Here is a 24,311-nt window from a genome sequence, read left to right as displayed (position 1 = left end):
GGGCAGGCGCCCTCCTACCCTCCTACCCCCGGGACTCCAACCCGGAACTAGGAACTAGCCTCGGCTCTGGCTCCCTTGGGAAGGCCGCGGCGCCTTGTCGGGAGTGGGAGCCTGCCTGGGCTGTGAGTGCGGGCCACGGGAGCCAAGTCTCGGGCAGAGGAACACCTTCGTCCTCAGGGGCCTCAGACCAGGTGTGCCCTTGGCGGGAAGTTGCGCATCTGGAAAGTACAGAGGACCCCACCTCGGGTAGACTATGGCGCCCCCGCGGAATGTAGTGAAGATCGCCGTCCAGATGCGCGACGCCATCCCGCAGCTCATCCAGCTGGACCAGGTCACCCGGACTGTCTGGCCTCCGTCCACCCCACCACCTACCTCCGGGTCGCCCCTTTCCCCTCGAATAGCCCACACCCCCCCTCCCCCAGGCTCCTCCCCAACTCCCACTCCCATCCGGTGAGTGACTGTTCCACTTGTAGGCGAAACCCCTGGCCGCTGTGCTGAAGGAGGTGTGCGACGCGTGAGTGCGGGTCTGCTGGGGCAAGCCGGGTGGCTGGTGGGAGGGCAGGAGGGAGAGGGCGCCCCCTACTCGCCTCGCTGAGCCTCTGCTGCCCGCAGGTGGAGCTTGCCTCACTCTGAGCGCTATGCCCTACAGTTTGCTGATGGGCACAGGAGATACATCACTGAGAACGTGAGTCCCCTCTCCGCCCCACATTCCACTCTGCGACCCCTTTAACCCACCTGGCTCTGACTCAGAGTCATCGTCCCACTCTATGGAACATGATCTTTCTTTTACTGACTCCCAAATCCTCCCTTATTGACAACCCCAATTAACCAATCCTCAGAGCCCTTCTTGACTTCTCTCCATTTTCTGCCATCTTTTCCAGAACCGCACGGAGATCAAGAATGGCAGCATCCTGTGCCTCAGTACTGCCCCAGTAATGCCCCTCCTGACCCTGCCCTCATTCTGTGACCCTCTGCTATGCCTCTTCTCTGTTCGCCACTGGCACCTGGGCCCTAGGTCTGGAGGCCCCAGCCCTAGCCCCAGCTCCAGCCCAGTAGTGCCCCACCTAGTGGACACCCAAGTCCCCACATCCCCAGTTCCCACTCCTTACCTCCTCACCTCTGTTCTTGCTCCCACCCCTGGCAGGACCTTGAGGCTGAGCGGTTGTTGCATGGGCTGCAGAGCGAGAGTTGTGAAGGGCGCCGGGAAGCCCTTCGGCACCTCGTCCTGCTGGCCCCAGACATGACTTTCACCCGGGAAGTCATCAGCCGTGATGGGCTTCAGAGACTAGGCTCCATCATTGAGGATGGGGACGAGTGAGCACAGGGCTGTGGTGGGTGGTGGACATGGTGGGGCTGGGCGTCCTGGTCTGGCCCTCTCAGCCCCACATGTCTCCCCAGCCTAGGAGAGGTGCTGGCCCTCGCACTGAGGGCCTTCTTGGAGCTCATGGAGCATGGCGTGGTGTCCTGGGAGACGCTCAGCATCCCCTTTGTTAGGAAGGTGGGTGGGCTTTTCTAGGGGTAACAGGTGGGGGCAGTGGAGTGGTGTCAGGGTCTGGCCTTCCATGGTGCTGAGGTGGTGACAACCCCTGCTCCTCTAAAGGTGGTGTGCTATGTGAACATGAACCTCATGGATGCATCTGTGCAGCCCCTGGCCCTGGGGTTGCTGGAGAGTGTGACCTTGAGCAGCCCTGCCCTGGGCCAGCTGGTCAAGAGCGAGGTGCCACTGGATAGGCTGCTGGTGCACCTACAGGTGTAAGTGTCTGGAGGTGGGGTACAGATGAGTGGAGCGGGGCTGGACCCTGGATGGCCGGCTGAGCCCTCTTCTTGTCTCAGGATGAACCAGCAGCTGCAAACCAAGGCCATGGCACTGCTGACAGCTTTGCTGCAGGGAGCCAGCGCTGCTGAACGTAAGGTGGGTGTCCAACCAGTGGCTGGATTGGTGGGGGGAGGAGCTGGTGGGCACTGTGCTCCACAGTGGGCCTGCAGGATGGGTGCTCATGGTGGGGCTAAATCACCTGAGTCCCCTTCCCACCCACCTCAGCACATGCTTGACTACCTGTGGCAGAGAAACCTTCGCCAGTTCATCTACAAGGTAGGAAGGACCAGGCCAGGCAGACCCTTCCCCGCTCCTGTCCTCGTGAGCCCACGCTCACACCCATGAACTGGCTGTTCTCCAGAACATCATCCATAGTGCAGCGCCACTGGGCGACGAGATGGCTCACCACTTGTACGTACTGCAGGCCCTTACGCTGGGGCTGCTGGAGCCGCGCATGCGGACGCCACTGGACCCCTACAGCCAGGTAGGTGCCTTTGGGGCACACGAGGCTGGGGACGGCTGGAGCTTGGCCTTGAATCTTCAGTCTTAACACCACTCCAACAATGACCCCAGGAGCAGCGGGAGCAGCTGCAGGCTCTGCGTCAGGCTGCCTTTGAACCGGAGGGGGAGTCCCTGGGCACTGGGCTGAGTGCTGACCGTCGCCGTTCCCTCTGTGCCCGCGAGTTCCGCAAACTGGGCTTCTCTGTGAGTGACCCCTATCCAGCTCCCTGCCCCTGCCTCAACCCGGGGCTGCTGTTGTTCCAGAGGGCTGGGCCCTTCCTCAGCTGCCTCTCCCCCTTCCCCCAGAACAGCAACCCTGCGCAGGACCTGGAGCGCGTGCCCCCTGGCCTGCTGGCCCTGGACAACATGCTCTACTTCTCCAGACACGCGCCCAGCGCCTACAGCCGGGTCAGTGACAGGGTGGGGTGGGATACGGCAGGATGCCACCTAGACGGGGTCTCCACAGCCTTAGTCGTGACTCCCCACCCTGTCCTGTGCCCCCACCACCGCAGTTTGTGTTGGAGAACAGCAGCCGTGAGGACAAGCACGAGTGTCCCTTTGCCCGGAGCAGCATCCAGCTGACTGTGCTGCTGTGTGAACTGCTCCATGTCGGGGAGCCCTGTGAGTGGTACCGGGCACAGCGTGTCCAGGAACGGGGGACGGAAGGGCAGAGAGGGCCAGGGGCTGCACACACTTTCTCCCTGAGCCCCTCCTGCCCCCCCGCTCCAGGCTCCGAAACTGCCCAGGACTTTTCGCCCATGTTCTTTGGCCAAGACCAGAGCTTCCATGAGCTCTTCTGTGTGAGCATCCAGCTGCTGAATAAGACCTGGAAGGAGATGCGGGCCACTCAGGAAGACTTTGACAAGGTGCGTAGGGCGGGAACAGGGAAACCTGGGCCAGGGCAGGGGGTTGTTCTGGGTCGGGGCCCAGAACTCAGGCCCTGAGCTAAGCTCGGGGTGGCCCCAGGTCATGCAAGTGGTACGGGAGCAGCTGGCCCGCACGCTGGCCCTGAAGCCCAGCTCCCTGGAGCTCTTCCGAACCAAGGTGAACGCGCTCACCTACGGGGAGGTCCTGCGCCTGCGGCAGACAGAGCGGCTGCATCAAGAAGGCACACTGGCCCCTCCCATTCTGTGAGTTGGTGGGGATGGGTCCCAGTCCTAGCCCCCACCTTCCCTGCTGCCCCCTGGGCCTCGCTCAGGCCCAGGTCGTCATCGTCCTGTTCAGCGAGCCCCCTCCCCCCCTCCCCCAGGGAGCTGCGGGAGAAGCTGAAGCCAGAGCTCATGGGCCTGATCCGCCAGCAGCGTTTGCTCCGCCTCTGCGAGGGGACACTCTTCCGCAAGATCAGCAGCCGAAGGCGCCAGGGTCATTGCGTGGGCAGTGGGGCTGGAAAGCGGCTGGGCTGGGGTCAGGGCGTGTCCCTCTCATCACTCCTCCCTCTTTCCCTTTCTGCCCACAGACAAGCTGTGGTTCTGCTGCCTGTCCCCCAACCACAAGGTGCTGCAGTATGGGGATGTGGAGGAGGGCGTCGGCCCGCCCGCCCCCGAGAGCCTGCCTGAGCAGCGTAAGGAGGGCAGGGTGGGGGTCAGACACCTGCTCTTCCCAGACCGCCGCCCCACCCCGGGACCGCCTGGGGTCCCAGTGGTCAGCCCTACCTTCTTCCTGCAGTCCCTGTGGCCGACATCAGGGCACTGCTGACAGGCAAGGACTGCCCCCACGTCCGGGAGAAGGGCTCGGGAAAGCAGAACAAGGTGAGTGCAGTGGGGACCAGGGGCTCCTTCCCGCCCGCCCCTGCCCCCTGCTTAGTGCTCCTGGCTCTCTTGCTTCCCCAGGATGTCTGTGAGTTAGCTTTCTCAGTCAGCTATGACCACGGGGAGGAGGAAGCATACCTCAACTTCATTGCCCCATCCAAACGGGAGGTGAGTGTCCGGGCAGGCTGAGCAGAGTTGGGCAGACGGGCAGGGGAGGAGACGGGAAGGCCCTCATGGAGATGGCCCCATCCCCAGTTCCACCTGTGGACAGATGGGCTGAGCGCCCTGCTGGGCAGTCCCATGGGCAGTGAGCAGACACGGCTGGACCTGGAGCAGCTGCTGACCATGGAAACCAAGCTGCGGTTGCTGGAGCTGGAGAATGTGCCCATCCCTGAGCAGCCACCCCCCGTCCCCCCGCCCCCCACCAACTTCAACTTCTGCTACGACTGCAGCATTGCTGAACCTTGACAGTGAGGTTGGCCAAGGGCCACAGCTGCTGCCACTGTGGTGGCCACAAAGGGTGGAGGTGGGGAGAAGCACAGGCACCCTGACCAGCAGAGGCTGCAGCAGAAATAAAGTCTGCTTGGCTCTTAGACATGTGTTGAGCCAGCTCTGAACCCTGCAGGCTAAGCCTGCCTTCAAGCTTAGCTGGCAGATGAGATGAGGGTGTCAGGCCAGGGCCACAGCTTGGGGCCACAAACCTGGGCAGCTACAGTTGAGGGGCTGGTGTTGTGAAGGACGGTGGGGACCGGCTGGCCCTGTTACCCTTCTCCAACATGAGTCCTCAGCCTCCCTCAGTGCTAGGCCTGCAAAGAAGGATGGCCTGTAGTCTGGGGGCACCAGCTGAGAGAGGTCTGGGGCTGCCAGCCAGCTGAGGGAGAGGTGTTAGGGCAGGAGGCATTTCCCCAAGTGGATGCCTTTCTGGGCGCCATTAACAGGGGCCTAGTCTGGGAGCCATGTTTCCAGAAGGCTCTCGACAGTCTGAGCTCAGTCCTCAACCCTGCTTGGCCCTTCCCCTGTGTCATTTGTGGGTCGTGATGGCCCCCTGTTGAGAGGCTTGAAGGGAGAGATGTGAAGTTGGGTATGCTTTGTGCTAAAGGGCAAACTCAAGATTCCAAAAGATGTCCCCCAGGCCAGTGGGAGGATGTAGGCTGATTCTGACAAGAGGGAATTTAGTGCAGGAAGCCTGCATTCTGATTAAAACCCAACTGCAGCAGCTTGGGTGGGGTGGGGGCCACAGACAGGCCAGCTGGAGGTGAAGCTCGGAGGCTATGGTCATAGACCCCAAGCCTCTGAGGCAAAGAGGAGCACACCCACCCACAGGACCCACGGGCAGGCTGGAAGCTGCCAGCCACCACCCTCTGACCTCCTCCATGCCTCTCACTACCTCTCTTTCCCAGTGCCTCCTCAAAATATCTTTTTTAAGTGTTAACCATCACCGTGTTACCTAAAAACTGATGATATGGCACCTCCTTTGAAGAATGTTCTGGGGGAGTACTTGTTCCCCCTCTCTAGCTATGCTTCTGACTTGGGCATTCAGGGCCCCACATGCCCACTCCTGCATTCAGACTTCCCACCGCACTTAGAATAGTCCCTGTTGAGTTCAGGGTGCAAATGGGGAGCCCAAATGCAGTTAAGTCTCCTAATACCATCAATTCTTCCTTCTCAGTGTCTCCAGTCCCTTGTTAACAGGCCGCCATCATCTTGGCAAGAGCCTCCTGACTTCCTGCCTCCTGTCTCGCCCTTACAATCTTCTCAATACCAACTACCCGACTGCTTTCTCAAACAGGAAGCCGATCTGATTACACACACACACACACACCGTCTCCCCTGTATTCTTCGGTGTCTCCCTATTGACCATGGATAATGGTCACAGTACCATGATTGAACAGAGTTGAGATGGGTTGCAGACACGTTGTGGTTTAACCCTTTCAACAGAGTGCCTGTGGCTTACAGAGTCACAAGCATGTGGACCAAGGATGCTCGGTCCAAGCTGGCATCCTCCCTGCCCGCCATGGGACTGGGACTACCCCTACACCCAGCGCCAGCTCTGGCCTGCCCATGTGCACCTCCCTGGTCCCTTCTGCCTAATTGTCTCCTTCCCTCCCTCCTCTTTTTTCACTGACTTGAGTCTTCCCTTGACCTTCCAGGGTAAGCTTATAGCTTCTTTCTCTGTTTAGGAGGTTGGACTAGACCTTTAATGAGCCTTCCTACCCAGGGATGCTGTCCTCTTTAGTGTCTTGTGTGTGTGTGTGTGCTGAAAACAGCCTGAATGACTCAGGCAGCCTTAATCACTGTGCTCCTGGGATCTGGCTGGGATGAGGGTACACAGACATGCCTTTGCTGCAGGACATGTCCTGGGGCTTGTGCTGGGGAGAGGCCTCTGGAGTCTCCCACCATGTGGGGAAGAAGCTAGGGCCTGCTGGGGGCACATGTAGGGCTTTGGGCCAGGTGTGAGGAAGAAACTGTCTGTCCCTCTGGCGTTTCCTACACATTGTCCCTGGGCTGGGCTGCTTCATCTGAGGTAGGGAGGCAAGGGGCCCTTTGGTCTGAGAACTTCAGACAAGGAGGTGAGATCTGGAATTTTTAATCTTGTTGGGTATACAACAAAGACTGTGGCTTGGCTGCTAAAGCTCAGTGCTGGTAGGGGGCTGGGAGGGCTGTGGGGAACAGTACAGGCCTTAGTGTGAGAAGGGGCAGGGCCAGAGGCACAGGGTCTGTTCCTCCCAGCACCAGACCCAGCCCACCTGTGGGCCTGGCCTCTGGACCCAGGCCTGGACAGGAGAGCAGGAGCTGGCATTTCCGGGGGCCTGTGGCAGCGACATGTAGCTGGAAAAGGTTCCTGCTGGGCTGTGGGGCAGACTGGGGCAGGAAGCCCCTTGGGCTGCCCTGATATAGTCCCACCCTTAGTCCTAGAACAGGGGTTTTTAGCTTGGGGAAGGGGCTCTGGGGCATGTAGCAGAGGGAGGTGCGAGGCACTGAGTCAAACTGCAGGTCAAGAGGCCAGGGCTGGAGCCTCTGGAGGTGACAGAGGCTGAGCCACAGGGCTGGTTACTGACCTGGCCTCAGAGTGTTAGGGTCAGTTCAGCCCCTCCCATGAAGCGGGACTGGACGCAGGTCACCTCAGGCAGTTGGGCTTGGAAGCGCCTGATGGAAGCCATGCTGATGCCAGGACACATGGCCACACTTACCATCCGGAGCTGCTTGCACGCCTGCCCAGTGGAACCCAGTGTTCCGCAGGGAGGCCACTGGGTGAGCGCCTGACCCTGCACAGGGCCCCAGCCCAGCCCCTACACTGTGCAGCACCGGACACACTCACTGCTCCGCGAGCTGACTGCACCTGGACAGGTTGAGGTGCTGCAGCCTCGGCTGGGAGCCGGCTGCCTGGGCCCAGCCTTCGTCGCTGAGGCGGCTGCAGTGACTCAGCACCAAGCGCTCCACGCTGGGGCAGCCTCTGGCCGCAGCCAGCAAGCCCTTGTCTGTGAGTGCTGGCAACAGGCTCAGTGACAGTCGCCTCAGCTGGGGGACCTGGAGCACCTGCGAGGATGGCGGGGGGCAGGTGATGTGGCCCTGGAGCCCTTCCAGCTTCCCCCACCCCCAGCCAGAGGAATGGCTACGGGCAGCAGAAGCCAATGAGAAAGGACTTTTTCCAAGCAAAAAGTGGGTTGGCCCCAACCGCTGGCTCCAGCCCCAGGGCCCTCAGCCTATCCACGTCCCCAGCCCCACACCTTGGTCAAACTGGCATCAGTCAGCTTGCTGCAGGCTGAGGTCCAAGTCCCGTAGGGTCTGCAGCGTGAGCGGGGCGGGACCTGTGGCCAGGGAGAAGGGTCCTTTTGGGGCTGGAGGCCCGATGCCCAGCTCTCGGGGAGGTTGTGAGAGGAAGCCCCTGCTTCCCAGATTCCTCCCGAGTTTCGCCCTCAGCTGTTCCCAGAGACAGGCGCAGGAGGGACAGGAGGGCAGCTGAGCCCAGGGACCGCCCTGCCCACCATGACCTCGAGGGTCCCGCACCTACGGCCCCTGCAGAGTCTCCTCACTTGGTTGCCCCAAGTCCAGAAGCCCCCGGTCACAGAGCTCCTTGCACCAAGCCAGGCACGGGACTGACAGGTGGGTGAGGGAGGTGCAGATGGCCTGCATGGTCTGGTTGGTGAGGGGCCACGCAGGAGGATAAGTCTAGCACCCTGAGGCTTGGGCTTAGCGCTGACATCAGGGAGAGCACTGAGGCATCCTAGGAGGGAAGTGGAAGAGGGAGAGGGCAATGGGGAGGTGGCTTGTGCCTGCGTCACCGGGCTTGGCGGGGGTCACTAGGAAGGTTCTGCCCAAGGTTCCAGCCCCACAGGCACCAGGAAGCTGCCACAGGGTCCACGGAAGGAAGCAATATTCCTGTGCTGGTGAGTGTCGGAGTGGACCTGGTGGGCTGCAGTGGTGGGACACCAGGAGAAAAGCAAATGCCTAGATTGGCTGGGGCAGGAAGGATGCAGGTGAAAGTTTCTAAGGTGTTCACCCTGCCTGTGCTCCCAGCACCAGTGGTGGACATGATTCTCGCTGAGCCAATCAAATATGCTCCCTCTAGGACTGTGAGGTCACAGAGCGGGTAGGGCTGCCACCTGCCAGGAGCAGGAACTAAGGGCAGAAGAGAGGAAGCTGCTTTGTAGAGGGATGCAGAGACACGGGAAGGTGGGGCCCCAGAGAGAGCAGCTGAGCGACGCACAGTGGTGAAGCGGTGAGGATGGAGTAGGGCAGGGGAAGAGAGGCACTCGGAGGAAAAGGCTGAGATGCTTTTCAGGTGGGGAATGCTCTGGGCACAGTGCTAGATTGAAGTAATAATCTGCTGAAGAGAAAGAGACTGACACTGCAGGAAGACAGGGACGCCACCCAGAGGGACAGGGCTGAGCCCTATTGAAGGAACTGGCTTCAGTCAAGAAATGACCCTTCTGCTCCCACGTCACATTACCTCCCTCGGGCCCTGCCTGAACCATGACTGCTGTGTAACCTTGGTACCCTTCCCCACAGGGCTTGGTTCTGTCACCGCTTTCACCAGCCTTCCTGGCCCCCAGAACACCCACCCTCACTTCCCTCCCCAGACTGTAGTGGTCACCAATCACTTGGCTCGTGAGGTATGTGCCACCTTGTGGGCTGGGCCCCCTGGTCTCCTGGACCTCCCTCTACCTGGACCCGCCGTGGGGCTGCAGGGAGGAGTGCTGGCAGCAGCCCTGTCTGTCTAGGCTCCTTTCCTCTTCCCGACTGTGTCCCCAGTTCAGCTCTAACTACTCCTTGGACACAAACACCGGGCGCCTCCCTGGCGCCACGCTCCCAGTTCCCCCAATCCCTGGTCCTGGTGAGGAAGGAAGGAAGGAAGGGGATGGGACGCTCACCTTGAGTGAGGAGCAGTAGGCCAGGCTGAGGGAGGCCAGTGGGTGTGGAGCTCCGCACACCAAGCCCAGGGCCTGGGCCAGTTCCCGCCCTCTCACCAGGCAGCACTCGGCCATGTCGAGGCTCTGCAGCTCCCGCAGGCCCCCTAGGGCTGAGCATCTCGCATCCATCAGCCGCTGCAGCTTCCTCAGGCTCAGGTGCCACAGGCGCCGCAGGCCCCGGCTCACAGCCAAGAGTGCCCCGTCAGCCAGTTCTGAGCAGCCGCGGAGGTCCAGGGAGGTAAGGCCTGGTTGCTGGTAGCAAAGGGCGGCCACAGCCTCTGTGGAGAGGTCCCGGCAGCTGTGCAGGCTCAGCTCCTGCAGCTGCAGCCCGGCCACCTGGCCCAGGGCCTGCAGGGCCGCGGGTGGCAAGCCAGTGCCACTCAGGCCCAGGGCGTGCAGCCTACCAGCCTGCTCCTTCACAAATTGCAGCAGGTTGTGGAAGGAGAGTTGGGAAGGGGAGGAATCCTGGGGGCCGATGGAGCCCCGGGCTGGGTCTGGCTCGAAGGTGAGGTGGCAGTAGGCCAAAGCAAGGCGCTCCAGGCTGGGGACACAACTGCTGAGCCGGTTGAAGCTGAGATCGGTCAGGTCCTGCAGGCTAGCCAGATTGAGCTCACAGAGGCCGCTCAGTGCCTGCTGGACCCACTGTGCTGTCTTGGGCTGAGCTAGCAGCATGCCTGACGTGAAGAGGCTGTTGCAGCCACTGAGGTCAAGGAAACGCAGGGCCGGGCAGCCCAGGATCAGGGCCACGAAGGAGGCCTCTGTGGGGCTGCCCCCACCAAGGCACAAGCTCTGCAGGTACAGGCCCAGGTGGTAGGCAACAGACTGCAGCACCTGGTGTGAAGCCGGCGAGCCATCCAGGTTGGTCAGGCTGATGCAGCAGATGCCCCTGAGACCCAGGCTCTTGATGGTCGGAAGGGAGGCAGAGGACACGGGGATGTTGTACCTCACGTTGGCCTACGGGGCAGCAGCGGACCTGGGGTTAGCCCTCTGGTCTCAAGAGTGTGCTGGCCATTGGGTCTGGGGGCAATTCGCTGGCCAGAATTTGAGGGCTGGTCAGGGAAGGGGTTTTCTACAATGGGGAGCCACTGTGGTGTGTGGTGTCATGTGTGCTTGAGGGGGTGCTGATGGGAAGTGGAAGCTGGGAGGATGGGTCACACTGGGGCTCCAAGGGGATGACTACGAGGGGAGGACAGGAAGGTTAGTTATGGATGGGACTGAATGCCTATGGAGGGCCTGGGCCAGAGTGGGGACTTAGCATGCTGAGTACAGGAGGGCTGGGGGGTGACCTGGAGGAGAGCCAGAGAAGCCCCCAGGGAGCAGGAGGACAAAGTATGCTGAACCCCAACTTTTGGGACTTTCAGAAGGTGGCCCTGAGACCCATGGACTCGGCTCCAAATCCAGGACCTCAGCTTGGCCTTAGCTAAGCAGTCAGCCTCCCCCACTTTCGCAAGAGCATATAAATAGCCCTCGGAACAGCTGAGGGCGGGAAGAAGCTACACAGGTGTCGCTCAGCACAATCCCCTCAGCACAATCCCCCGTGGCCCAGATGCCAGAGATCTGGGGCAGGCAGTGAGGGTGAGGTCCCCTGGTGGCCATACACATTCAGTGTCTCAGCCACATGAATGTTTGCAAAAATGGGTTTTGTGTGTGAGTGAAAACGTGCACACACACCTGAGTGTGGTGTGCGCATGCGTGGGGGCGTGGGCGCGCTCACAAGTGTAGGCCCTTCAGGCTCGAGAGTTCAAGACGTGCTTGTGAGCTCTGGGGCTCATCTTTAGAGGGTCTGTCTTATCTGTCCAGGTAAGGAGGGAGAAGCGTCCCGTTTCTGTGGGCAGGAGCTCATAGGATGAATTTCAGAGGCAGGGAGGAAGCTGAGTTGGCCCTGCCGTAGAGGAACAGGGGAGCGAGCGCGGGGAGCACACAGTCGGAGTTGGGTGGGGCCGGGAGGCAAGCTCAGGGCTAAGTTGTGGGAAAAAGCTGGCTTGTTTACGAATTTGGGGAGCCCCCAGTGAGGGAGATGTTTTTGGAGAACCTTCCCTGATCTTGTGCCAGAAGGAGCCAAAGGACAGTAGCTACAGGAATGTGTGGAACTGGTCTGTGGGGGGAGGGAGAAGAGGACTTGGCTTCTAAAATCCTAGCCCCATTTCTCTACCCCTGACCAATGCCCAGGTTGCAGGCAAGTGGTACTCAAAGGCTCTTGTTTTCACAAGCAAGCTCCCCGAAAAACCTGTCCTGTGAGTAACGGCAAGAACAAGCTGACATTCCCTGCTTGTTCCCCACAGAACATCATCAAAAGGGAACCAGAAAGGTAGAAATGATGCCTAATACGCACTCCCCACAAGATACTTATCAACAGGATTCTCCCAGGAAGACGCGTGGAACTCATTCCCAGGTGTGGAGAATCAGCCTGGCTTCTGCCCCAGAGAGAAGCAGCTGACTATGGTTGTCCTCACGGGAAGGAGGAGCGTACGGTAAGAGGGAGACCAGCGCCTGGCGAATTTCACGGGAATCAGGGTGTCAAACCAGGTTCCTGTTTCAGACCCTGTGGTCAGTATGGATGAGAGGAGCTCTCCCCACAGATTCCCCCCGTGGACACTGGGAGACAGCGGGGTAGTGGGGACTCCCGAGGACCTGGGTCACTCTCTCAGATTTAAGGAGAGCTGGGGAAGATCTCAGTGTGTGAGGTTCGGGAGGGTACCGAAAAGATCAGGGAGAAAAGGTTCTAGAAAGGAAAGGTAAAGCGTGCCTCCAGCCCTTTCAAAGCCCTGCAGTGACGACAGATGAGCCAATCTGATGATGAGTAGAATGAACTGTGCCTGGGGGAGTGCAGAGCGGTGCTGGTTGCCAGGCAGCACCTGCCCCCAACAGTCACATGCCACCCCCGCAGGCCCCAGCTCCAGCAGCCTCCAGTCTTCCTTCTTTCCCTGTCTTCCTGAGCCCTGGCTGCCAGGAAAGTTCTTCCCTCTCCCAACTGCCTTCCTGTGAACAAGGTAGATGAACAGCCCAGCGTCCAAGCACAGGGCTGGCAGGTGGCAGCAAAAGCTACCCAATAAAGGGGCAAGGCCTGGCCTAAAGGACTTCCAGCTATGGGGTCAGGGTGAGATTTGAGACTGCCTCCTTGCTCCCCACTGTTTTTCTTGGTGGGGAGGAGGAAGCCTCTAAGCCATCACTGAGGTGGTCTACCTGGGACTCAAATACAGGAGCCCAGGAGCAGCCTGTTAGGGATATTTATCATCTGTGGGGGCAGAGCAGCAGGCTTCTGGGTTCTGGTCCTTGGCCCCAGTGTAGGAAAGTCCCCCTTCCCAGGCCCTAGGAAGATGCTTCTAAAGGCCTAAGGGAGGACTACACAGGTACCTGCTCCAGCTTCAGCCGCCCCATCACAGAGGGGCCAACTAGCCCCCTGGGCTCCTCCCTTCCCAATGCCGGCATCTTAAGAGTAAATGCGAAATCATTTGGAAAATGCCCTAAACTTGCTAAAAGCAATACATGTCCCTTGACTGTGAGAGGCCAGGACTCTGTCATAACTACTGAAGTCCTGAGCTGAGATGGCAGGCCTGTGTGCAGACTTGAAAAGCCACCTGACGGAGACGTGGCCCTCCTGTCTGCTGGCACAGGAATCCAAAGTTAACACGCCTGTTTTCCAGAAGGCCTTTGAGAAAATATATGCCCTGGCGCCCAGGGGCTTTGGTCTCCAGAGAGGAGTCAGACCTTGGGGGTCATTTCCAGAGACGTTATAGACGCCTCAGGCAGGAGAAGGCCGCAGGGGGTGGGAGCCGTCCTGAGTTCTTCACAGTGACCAGCCCAGTGGCAGGCAAATAGCACCCCCGCCCCGGTACGGACAGAGCCTGGGTGTATTGTCGGGGTGCTGCCTTTGTCTACCTTCTTATTTGAAAAAAAAATGGAATTCAGTGGGGGCAGGTCACGGAGAAAAAGAAGTCACCAAATCTAGTATCCTAGCCTGGCCTGGATCCATATAGGCCCCAGCTTGGCCTCGGTCAGCCAGAATCTTCTGTAGCACCTACTAGCTGGGGCTCCACCTCCTTATCAAGCTGCTGAGCCCTGGGAGACGGTTCCTGCCAGCAGGGTTCCGCAGATTGGTCTCTGGGACATGGTGTCGGCAGGGCCCTAGATGCTCAGGTATCTGTGGCCTGGCTTCCCAGCACTCCCAGCCCTGGGGGTGGGGTGGGGGACTGAGTTTTGCAGAGGCACCGAACGGGTCTTTGTCAATGTTCTATCTGGAGCTCAGAGTTAGCTGGAGCAGCCCCAGTGCTAAAATGGTAGACTCTACGATCCCAAACTCTGACCCTGGTCTCCTCCTTTTCCTCCCTCCCTTACTCCTATACCAATCTCAGCTTTATCCCTGGGGCCTGATTGCCCACTTGGCTTCTTCTATGCTCTCCTTCTTTGCGGGACTCCAAGAGGCCTCCCCCGGATTACCTCTCCTCAGGGTCCTTGTGGCCCTGCCCGTCATACTGCTGTCTGTGCCCATTCTCCTTGCCCCCTGCCTGGCCAGGGATGATGAGACCGCTGCCTCCTCTGGGTGTGTGCTGGGGATGCAGAATTCTGCCCGCGGAAGCCACGGCCTCCCCTCGCGCCTGCACTGCCAGCATTGGCCTGCCCGCTCCCACCTCCTCACTGCCTCCCCCTCTCTTCTCACTCTCCTCAGACTTCTCTCCAAGCCCACCATCTTCTCCAGCCCCTGACGCTACTGTAGCTCCCTCCCCTCACTCCAGCCTTCTCAGAGATGACCTGACCATTTCAAAAAGAAACCAAAGCCCCTTAGGTGGGAAGGCCCTCCCTTTTCCCTGTTCACATCCACCAACCCACCCCTGGCAGGACTCATCCTAACCTCCTTCCCTCTCCTGCTCTTTGGTTCAGGGTGACCCCCTTCTCCCGGCCTACTGAGCCTGTCCCCCACCCTCTCCTCTGAGAACCCTGCCTTTCCACTGCTCCTTCTCCAGAGTCCACAAACACCCCGGAGTCTTAGCAAAGGCCTCCCTTGATCCTGCACCCCCTCTTCTCACCTTTCACCCCCTCCCCTCCACTGTCAAGCTTCTTGGAAGCACATGGGCGCCCACACCCACTGTGGCCACCTCTTTACCATGGCTTTGCCCACTTACCCCTCCACCACTGTCCCCACAGAGTCACTCATTCCCAGCAACAGCTCCTCTCTGGCAAGGTCGCCAGCATCTGGGGGCTCCCCTGAAAACTTCCCACAAGTGTCCTCTCTGCCATGCCATGCTGCCTGCTATGGATGGCCAGTCAGTCTCCCCCGATGCTCTCTCCCACTGGGGGTTCTGAGACTCTGCCCTCTTGGCTCTCCTACCTTCTAGCCTGCTTTCCATTCAGGGTCACCAAAGAAGAGAAAGACCCAGTCCATAGACCAGTGGGTTCTCCATGGGTTGTTCCATTCTAACACACACACACACACACACACACACACACACACACACACACGCGCTGTTTCCCTCCACATGCACCCCAGCAGACTTCATCCCATTCCAACTACTTTGTTTTCCACACCTTCTTCCTGAGCACCAGATACTGAGAGCCATTATCTGATGGACCTCTCTCCGGATACAAGGATGCAATATGCCCAAATCTGAGTTTACTGTCTTATTGCCGGTCTCTGGCCCTTCTCCTAAACTCAGTGCCCTCTACCAAATCACCTAAGTCAGAAATCTGGGAGTCATCCTAGACCGCTCCCTCACATCCACAATGATGAAAGTCCTTTCCATTCCATCTCTTTGATACATTGTAATATGTCCCTCTGCTCCCCCCTCATTGCTCTGCCTTATTTCAGGTGTCCTTATTGTCTGTCAGAAATATATTAAGCAGTTTCCTCCTGCTCAGGGTCTGGGCCTCCAGTCTCCCTGGCTCCAGTCTATCCTTGGTGTTGTCACCAGGGTGATCCTTACAAAAGGCAATTGACTACGCTCTTCAGGCCCTTTGATGGTTCGCCACTGCACAGCACGGAGACTGAGCTTCCTGACTGGCACTCAAGCCCTTCTATTATCTCATGCTCCCCTGCCTGGGTTCAGCTGTTTTCTGTTTATATTTGGCAGGGGTGGGGTGGGGTGGGGTGGGGTGGGGTGGGTGGGTCTGACCCCTCACCTACTCCTACTTGTCTATTTAGCAAGCATTTATTCCTCTCTGGAGATTTAGCCCAAGCATCCCCTTCTCCATGAAGTCTTTTGTGTATCTTCTCTCTGCATCCTTGGTGTGCCTCATAAGATTTTGAGTGCAGCACCCTGCCCCCTCCTTTTGGCTTGTGCTGTCTCCCTCTCACTATCAACTCTGGGTGCTGTGTCAGCCCCAGCCTTGCACACCTAGGGCCCAGCAGCGTGCTGGGCACAGACAGGCAGCATCACCACCTGAGTGAGTGAGGCCCCTCCCTGTGTCTCTGGTAACTTCCCATCTTCCTCCTGCCGTGTGAATATTCCAAACCTCTCTGCTGAGGCCCTGGCCTCTACCTCCTACTTACTCCCCTAAGACAACCTGGCCTCCACGGTCACCACGCAAAGAACCCACCAGCCTTTAAGGAACGGCCTCAACAAACGGCTTCGCACTGCCAGCCCCACCCCTTCGCTTCCTCAGGAGAGGTGACCTCGTCTCCATCCTACCCAAGACCAAGCCTTGTACTATCCTGAAGCCTGTCTGGCTGCCACCTCAGGTGGTGGCTGCCATTCCTGACCTCTCTCCTCCCTACACTCACCCTCTTCTAGTGACTCCTTCAGCACATAAACACATTAGAGGTTTCTCCCAGTTAAGATCCTTTGTTTAGCCCACCTCAACCTCTCATTACAATTCTATTTATTTTCTTCTTTTCATGGGGAAATTTCTTGCAAATGAGGTCATCCTCTACATATCCTTTCTTCTCTCATTCACTCCTCAACCTACCTGGCTTTTTTCCCCAGATGCCAAATGTTACTGAAGCCACTGGTGACCTCCCTGTATGTCAAACATCATGGACACTATCTGTTCTTTATTTCCTGGACTCTTGGTGGGATTTGACACTGTTACTCATCCACTCAACACTTTAGATGCTCTTCACCTTTGACTTGTGTGTCCTCCTCTCGCTGGGATCTCCTCAGCGCCCTCTGTAGGCCCCCCACTCCTCTCCACGCCTTTGGACTGGTGTCCTCTCGGGGGCATTCTCTGTGGCCTGCTCTTCAGGACTCCTCATGCTCTCCCCAGGGGAAGTGACTCAGATGCGTGGCTTAAACGTCCACCTGTTCTTTAACGACACCCACATATATATTTATTACCTAGGCCCTTCTCTTGAATTCCTCTCTCAGAAACCCAGCTGCCAACTGGATCTCACCATTTAGATGTCTTATACTTCAAATTTTCAACAAGTTCAAATCAAATTCCTTTAGACACTAAGCTCAATGATACTGGAGAGAGAACTCAACAACAGACCCTACTTAAACACACACATTTAATATGTGACAGAGGAGGCTTCCAACTCATTATACATAAATGGTATTTGGGCTATTTGAAAACTGATCAGTTTAGCTCCTTACCTTAGAGCATAAATCAAAATAAATTACACCAATAAAAAATATAATTAATATAAAAATTCAAACCATAAAACACAAGAAACAATTTTGCTGTGAGCCTAAAACTGATCTAAAAAGTAAATTCTAATTAAAAAGAAAGACACAAAATATGAGTATATATTTATCAGACCTCTGAAGAGAGGCAAAGGATCTCTAAAGCAATGGAAGAAATAAGAAAGAAAAGATGTTCAGAATCAACAACCTAGAAATTTAACCTCATAAACACATATCTACAAATCAAATTAAAAGGCAAATATATTAGGAATGTATTTCAATAAATATGTAAAAGGTTAATCTCTTTAATTATAAAAAGTTCATACAAATGGATAAGAAAAACACTAAGACCCCAATAGTTAAATGGACAAGGAACACAAATACACAGAAGAGGGAAATGTAAATGGTCAGCTAATGGGAAAACTGTTCAACCTCAGTGATAATCAAAGAAGTCAAAATTGAAACAAAGAGCTATCATTGCTTGCCCTTCAAACGAGCACAGATGCCTGCATTCACCTCCTAGTGGGCTGTCTCCCTGCACTCCGACTCGCCCTCTCAGTCCACTCTGCACTGCAGATGTCCAAGACACAAATCACCACATGTCACTCCCCTGCCTAATATTTCTTTAAAGGCCCCACAATGATAACCAGGAGAAAGTCCCAGCAATGCCACCTGGCACCTCTGTCTTGCTGTCTGACCCCTTTCTAGCCTCATCTCCTACCACTTCTCACACACACACCTAAGTTCCAGTCATAGGGAACCTGTGTGGCCGTTTCCAGACCTATTTCACACTTTGGTGCCTTCACCTGTGCTGATATGAGTTCTGGAAGACCAACCTTCATCCTCATCCTATTCCTTCAGGAAGCCTTCCCTGATGCTGCCAGTCTCCTTCGATGTCCTTCTTCATGTCCCCATGGCACCCTTCATTCCAGTGTCACAGCACCGAGCACACGACATCATGATCACTCACGTATTTGTCTTTCTCCTTCACTGGACTATGAGCTTCTCAGGGGAGTTTCATTCATCTGTAGAGCCCCAGCACTGTACCCAGAGCCAAGTATGTATGAATAAGTATGCAGGAATGAACGGATGAATGATGCATCAGCAGGGCCATGAGCAAGCTGAAGTGAGACAACTGAGAATGGGCCAGGTGGGGGTGGGTACCTTACCTCCCGAAGGGCATTCTGGGCTGCACAGCACCAAGCCCGACTCACGAGGGAGGCCTCTTTCTGATCTGACAGAGGCAGGAAGCTCAGAATATATGTGAGCATCTGAGGGAAAAAGAATGGGCATTGGGGGCTGTTAGTGCTGGTGGGGGCCTTTGGAACCTTCTCCAGCTGATAGCACAGTAGGTCAGAGGGGACTAGAGCACTGGCTTCTAGTTCATCTTGGATCCTAAGCTTCATGGAGTCTTCACTTCCCCTCTCCAGCCGCCAGGTATCTTTACTGGGAACAAACCTCTCCTGAGCACCACCTGGATGCAGATTTGCTCTGACTGACAAAAGTCAAACTTCCTGCTCAAGTTGGTAAAAAGAACCTGGGCATTGGGACCAGATAAACCTAGTTTAGATCCTTATTCTCTCAACTGACCTCTCCGAGCCTTATTTTCCTTATCTATAAAAAGACAATTGTAGTGAGATTTAAATGGGTTGTTGTGACAATTAAATAACATGGTAAAGTGTCTTGCATAGGATGTAGAACACAGCAAGTCAGGTGCTCCTTCTCTGATCTTCAGGAAGTTACACTGGGACCGCACTCTTTTCCCATCTTCTTCACTGCCAACTAGGCTACTCAGCTGACTGTTAAGATTCTCAGCAAGAAAATCTTAACAGCCTGGTAGGCTCAGACTCTCACTCCACCTACGCTCTATGAGGCTGGGGGTGCGTGGGAGTGGAGGCCCTATTAGGGACTGGGGAAGGGAGTTGCCTGTGAGACCAGGAATTATCTGATATTAACTATTCTTTTCTTCTGGAATCTTCCCTCCATGACTTCTGTGACACTGTGTTTTCTAGGGCTCCACTCACCACTCCAACTCCCCTGTTTCTGGATTCTTCTGTGGCTCCCAGGGTTCAGACCTGGGCCTTTCAATCTGTTTACTTTCTAGGATAATAAATTCATTTGCATGGCTTCAACAGTTACCTCTATAGGAATAACCAGCAATTCAATATGGACATATAGTTTTATCATTCATGTGCTAGTTTAGTATTGCCAACTCTCCAAAGGATTCTTCATCCAAATGTTTTACCATCACCTTCATCTCAACCTCAGTCCAAAGCAGCCCCTCCTCCCAACTTTCCAGCCCCTGAGCTTCAATGCCAACAGTGCATCTCACCTGATGATCCTGATAATACTCTGTACTCTTTATGCTCTTCTGTCCCTTGCTCTCAGATATAGGTGTAAAGCACAGGCTTTAGGCCAGGCTAACTTAGACTCATTCAAATCCCAGCTCCACAGATTCCTAGCTGTGTAACCTCAGGCAAGGTACTTGACCTCTCTGAGCCTCAGTTTCCACACCTGTAAAATGGGGATATTAAAAATCTAGATCATAGTCTTATGATGGGGATTAAATTATATATACATAATATAATTTATATATATATATTTAATAGATGCAATATGCTTCACATCTAGTAGGTTGTCCATAAATGGTTCCTGGATTGCTGTTACTAATATTTCTGCCTTTGAAAACTTACCACCTTAGTAGCCCAGATCTTCATCACCCCAGACCTTCATTCCTTCCACAATCTCCCACCTGATCTCCCTGCATCCAGGGTCATCCTTGCTAATCATTCTTCACAATGCAACAAGGTTAATTTTCCTAAAAGACAGCTTTCAGTCTCAGTGAACTCCTGATGAAAACCTTCAGGGTTTCCCAGTCCCCTCAAGACAAAATCTCTTCTCCTGGGTCAGCACTGCCAGGCCTCCATGCCTGACTGGACCCCTGATTCCAGAGCTTCCACAATCCAGTCTCCTCACTGTCCTACAAACACAGCATGTCTATTTCCTTATTTCCTTTTGCCTATGTGGACCTTTCCCCTAGCCCACTCTGATCTCTTCTTCCCTTCTCTGATCCCTAGTACACAGAAGGTACTCAGTCAATACTTACTGGATTGCATTAAGTAAGGATGGACAGGCTTTTACCTCTGTTTTCACCAAAGGTTTGCTCAAGGAAGGGGTGGGAAGATAAAGCAGATCATTGCTGAGAGGAGAATGACTGGGGAGAACAGCCTCTGGGCCAGGGAGGCTAGGCATGGGGAAGAGAACACTGATGGGGACTGGGACTGATCAAGCCCCTATCCCCAAGGGGAGGCAGGAAAACCTGACTGAGCCGAGGAAAGATAGTGGCCATCCTGTCTTCTGGGGCTCAGCAGTCAATCCAAGGAGCAAAGGGAGGGCAACAAACCTGTCCTCCCTGAGGGGAGGAAGCATGATTCTTTGAGCTGAGAAGCGGGGAGGCCTTTCTAGAGGGACCAGAAGAAGCAGTGATAAGGGTGGAGCGGCCACCCAACGAACCCCATCCCAAGGAGCTACTAGAGATATGATTGGTCATCTCTGAGATCTATGGGGATGGAACAGATATCCTCCGGGGCCAAAGGGGGAAAGGACGCCATCGCAGGGGGCTCACTGGGGTTGGAGCAGTACTATTTTTGCTAAGGGAAAGGAGCACCATTCCAAGGGCTGATGGGGAAAGGGTGGCCTGTCTCCCTTGGGCTGAGGGAGGGGGTTGCCAGCTCTCAGGGGAAAAGGGATGAAGAGGCCATCCCAAGAGGCCACTGGGGACAAAACTTATCATCTCTCTCTGGATAACAGCGGCAGAGTGGTCTTGCTCCAGGCTAAGGAGAGGGAGCAAACATCCCATGGGGTGAAGGAAGCAGGGACAGCCATCACTAGGGGCCGAGGGAGTGGGGAGCAGGCCTGTCCCCGGTGAGGGAACTCAGAGACCATGCCCGAAGTTGATGGGAGGGGGCAGTCTGTTTTCCACCGCCAGGGGAAGGGGCAGCCGTCTCTCGGGGAGGAGGGAATAGAGCGACCATTCCAAGGGGCCAATGGGGATAAGATCGGTTACCCTTCGGGGATGATGAGATGGAGCGGACATCTTCCAGAGCTGAGGGGGAGGGGCGGCCATCTCAAGAGATGCAGGGTAGGCAGAGGCCCTGTCCTCGCTGAGGTGACAGAGTGGCCATCTCTTGGGGCCGATGGGGAAGGAGAGGATGGTCGCCCAAGGTAAGGGGACGGGGTGGCCCAAAGGCGGGGCCGTTACCCATAGCCAGCAGGTCCTTGGATCTCCCGGGCTGGTTGTTTCCGCCAGACGGGCGGGGCCAAGGCGAGCTGTCTGACAGCCGCTCCCCACAGCCTGGGACCCCGAAGGCGGGGCCTGTCCCGAGCTAGGCCTGAGGGCGGCCTCCTTTCACCTCCAGAGGCAGAGATTCACCCATCGCATCCCTGCCGCCTCCGCCCCCGCGCAAGGCTTTCTGGGAAGTGAAGTCCCACCGACTCTGGCGGGCGGAGCTTGGGAAGGAAGTGGATCTCCCACTTCCGTCCCAGTTGCTGACGATTTGGGTCTGCACCGGAAGTGCCTGTGCAGCAGATGTGGTACCTACTGAGTGCTGTTTCGGTCGCTCTCCCGTCTTTCCCCGGCTGGGTATTTGCGTCGCACCATGGCGGTAAGGAGGGCGAGTAGGGCGGGGTCCGCGAGGCAAAGCACTCTCGGGACCGGGAGACTGAAAACAGAGGAAGGACATCAAGGGCAGTGGGTCGGCCAGAGGGAGGTGCCATCCGGTGGCTGGACCGTACTAGATTAAGGTGGGGAGTGGAGAGGCGCAGGAACGTACCAGAGCTGGTGCCGGAGAGGGGTGGGCGTCAGTACCAGACAGTGTCAGGACTAGCTGGAGATCTGAGGGGCTTGAGGCGGGGTAGGCGTTAGCCCAGATCTGGTTTACTCTAGCAGAGGCCGGAGAGGGGCGCCATTCAAGCCCACTCAGGGATCCCCCGTGAAGGGTTTGTCAACCCCAAACTGGACCTTATCAGAGGATTCAGGAGATACCAGCCTAGTGTTGGATTGTTCCCAGGAGGAGGCGGTCATTGCTGGGTGTGCTGCAAAGATGCTGTCAGCCCTAAGCAGGATGGTTTGGAGGAGGGGTGGACATCCCAAGGATTGTGCTAGGTTTGAGCACCACGGAGACTCGGTTGAGGTGCAGATGGAACTCTGTAGCTAACCGGAATGGTGGGGAGGATAAGGAAGACCCTGGCTGATGAGGGTTCTGACAGCATCTCGTCATCTCTCTGCAGCCCAAGGGCAAAGTGGGCACGAGAGGGAAGAAGCAGATATTTGAGGAGAACAAAGAGACCTTGAAGTTCTACCTGCGAATCATACTGGGGGCCAATGTAAGTGCCTCCCTCCTTGCTTCTGTGCCCACCCAAGGTTCCATAGCCCTCAGCTCTGTTTGGTGGGGTGGAGTGGTGGCAGTGTATGACAGCTAAAGCTCCAGAAGAAAACTCCAACTAAAAATAAATGAGAAAGGATCCTGGCACAGAGAAAGTGCCGAATAGTCAAAACAAAAAACCAAAAACAAAATGAGGGTGTGAGTCTCAGATTGACTGGAGAGCCCTTCCCATCCTAAATACACAGGGGCTTCTTTCCTGGGCTGAAGTGACGGAGGGGAGTCTGGGTATTCAGGAAGCAGACCTCTTTCGCCAACCGTATAAGAAGCGACTTGTCTTCTTTCATCACCTGGCCTAATATCTTGGTCAGAGTTGAGGGAGGTCCATGGTTTAGTAAGCTTTTTAGATTTTTTTTTTCATTAAAAATTTTTAAAATTTTATTATTTATTTTTAAATTTATGGCTGCATTGGGTCCTTGTTGCTGTGCGTGGGCTTTCTCTAGTTGCGGCGAGTGCGGGCTACTTTTCGTTGCGGTGTGCAGGCTTCTCACTGCAGTGGCTCCTCTTGTGGAGCACGGGCTCTAGGCTCGTGGGCTTCAGTAGTTGTGCATGGGCCTAGTTGCTCCGCAGCATGTGGGATCCTCCCGGACCAGGGATCGAACCAGTGTCCCCTGCATTGGCAGGCAGATTCCTAACCACTGCACCACCAGGGAAGTCCCTAGTAAGCTTTCGATCCCAGCCTGATCCTGTGTCTGCTTACAGGCCATTTACTGTCTTGTCACCCTGGTCTTCTTCTACTCATCTGCTTCATTTTGGGCCTGGGTAAGTGTCCCGCATCCTGGGAAGTGGGTAAGCACATAGGGTCAGTGGCTGGCCTTTGATACCCCCATTCTTGTTCGGCAGATGGCCCTGGGCTTTAGTCTGGCAGTATATGGGGCCAGCTACCACTCTATGAGCTCGATGGCAAGGGCAGCCTTCTCTGAGGATGGGGCCCTGATGGATGGTGGAATGGATCTCAACATGGAGCAGGGCATGGCAGAGTGAGTGTCCCCCGCTGTCAGCCCAGGTGAGCGGTGCCAGGGCTGGGGTGCTGGGGCCCAGGACCCACAGCTACCTGCAACTTGAAGAGGGTGGAAGGGAGTTGCACTAGGGCCCATCTATTGTTTTTGTTCTTATTTTTTATTAAAAAAAAATTTTTTTTTTTTGGCCATTCTGTGCGGCTTGTGGGATCTTAGTTCCCCGACCAGGGATTGAACCCGGGCCCTCAGCAGTGAAAGCACGGAGGCCTAACCACTGGACCGCCAGGGAATTCCCCGTCTACTATTTTTGGCCCTTGCAGCCTCCCTTCTATCCACAGGCACCTTAAAGATGTGATCCTGCTGACAGCTATTGTGCAGGTGCTCAGCTGCTTCTCCCTCTACATCTGGTCCTTCTGGCTTCTGGTACGTGGGTGGTGGGGCTCCCAACGAGGAGCTGGGGCATCTACCCCTTCTCTTCTTTCATTTCCTGCACCTGGCTTCAAGCTCCCTTTTCTCTCCTAGGCGCCGGGCAGAGCCCTTTACCTCCTGTGGGTCAATGTACTGGGCCCTTGGTTCACAGCAGACAGTGGCGCCCCAGCGCCAGAGCACAACGAGAAACGGCAGCGCCGACAGGAGCGGCGGCAGATGAAGCGGTTATAGCCACTGACATTGTGGCTACAGGTTTCTGGGCCCCGGGTGGCTCTATCAGGCTGCATGGCCCCCGTGCCAGGAGCAATGAGGGCCTAGTCCAAGGGCCAAAGGCAGTCTAAGGTATAGGACTGGTGAATAAATGGCTTACAATGTGGCTAATGGCTGTGTGGGTGATAAAGAGAGGTAAGGCAGGAACAGCCAGTCCTTTGGTATTTTCCTTCTGCTACA

At 56.2% G+C, this 24,311-nt stretch overlaps 3 protein-coding genes across 8 annotated transcripts; 2 read left to right on the top strand and 1 right to left on the bottom strand.

Moving 5' to 3' along the window:
• Nucleotides 1–104: 104 nt before the first annotated feature.
• On the top strand, nt 105–11,890 carry ELMO3 (engulfment and cell motility 3). 5 transcript variants are annotated; one of them, XM_057534701.1, is made up of 21 exons: nt 105–331; nt 474–514; nt 613–685; nt 882–932; nt 1,145–1,314; nt 1,399–1,498; nt 1,601–1,752; nt 1,834–1,912; nt 2,042–2,092; nt 2,178–2,300; nt 2,390–2,521; nt 2,624–2,725; nt 2,830–2,938; nt 3,047–3,183; nt 3,284–3,447; nt 3,567–3,679; nt 3,774–3,878; nt 3,983–4,065; nt 4,147–4,233; nt 4,321–4,540; nt 11,759–11,890. In XM_057534701.1, the coding sequence occupies exons 1-20, from the start codon at nt 254–256 to the stop codon at nt 4,531–4,533; spliced, it is 2,163 nt and encodes a 720-aa protein (XP_057390684.1). In that variant the 5' UTR covers nt 105–253; the 3' UTR covers nt 4,534–4,540; nt 11,759–11,890. The 5 variants fall into 5 exon arrangements, with proteins under 5 accessions (XP_057390684.1, XP_007198161.1, XP_007198162.1 ...); XM_007198099.2 differs by lacking the exon at nt 11,759–11,890 and having other exon boundaries at nt 4,321–5,709; XM_007198100.2 differs by lacking the exon at nt 11,759–11,890 and having other exon boundaries at nt 4,337–4,473.
• On the bottom strand, nt 7,131–21,468 carry LOC103004690 (leucine-rich repeat-containing protein 29-like). Its single transcript, XM_057534543.1, is given in 8 exon segments — nt 7,131–7,313; nt 7,381–7,602; nt 7,794–7,830; nt 7,832–7,874; nt 8,100–8,202; nt 9,438–9,728; nt 18,202–18,303; nt 21,445–21,468. Coding segments are annotated over 8 exon segments (1,005 nt in total).
• Nucleotides 21,469–21,567: 99 nt separating this feature from the next.
• On the top strand, nt 21,568–24,237 carry TMEM208 (transmembrane protein 208). 2 transcript variants are annotated; one of them, XM_007198103.3, is made up of 6 exons: nt 21,568–21,696; nt 22,322–22,417; nt 23,176–23,235; nt 23,317–23,453; nt 23,771–23,855; nt 23,955–24,237. In XM_007198103.3, exons 1-6 carry the CDS (start codon nt 21,691–21,693, stop codon nt 24,090–24,092), a joined length of 522 nt encoding a protein of 173 aa, XP_007198165.1. In that variant the 5' UTR covers nt 21,568–21,690; the 3' UTR covers nt 24,093–24,237. The 2 variants fall into 2 exon arrangements, with proteins under 2 accessions (XP_007198165.1, XP_007198166.1); XM_007198104.3 differs by lacking the exon at nt 23,176–23,235 and having other exon boundaries at nt 21,579–21,696.
• Nucleotides 24,238–24,311: the final 74 nt, after the last annotated feature.

The sequence above is a fragment of the Balaenoptera acutorostrata genome, chromosome 19 (assembly GCF_949987535.1).
Source record: "Balaenoptera acutorostrata chromosome 19, mBalAcu1.1, whole genome shotgun sequence".
Taxonomy (NCBI): Eukaryota; Metazoa; Chordata; class Mammalia; order Artiodactyla; family Balaenopteridae; genus Balaenoptera; species Balaenoptera acutorostrata.
This window is presented reverse-complemented; position numbering and strand designations above follow the sequence as displayed.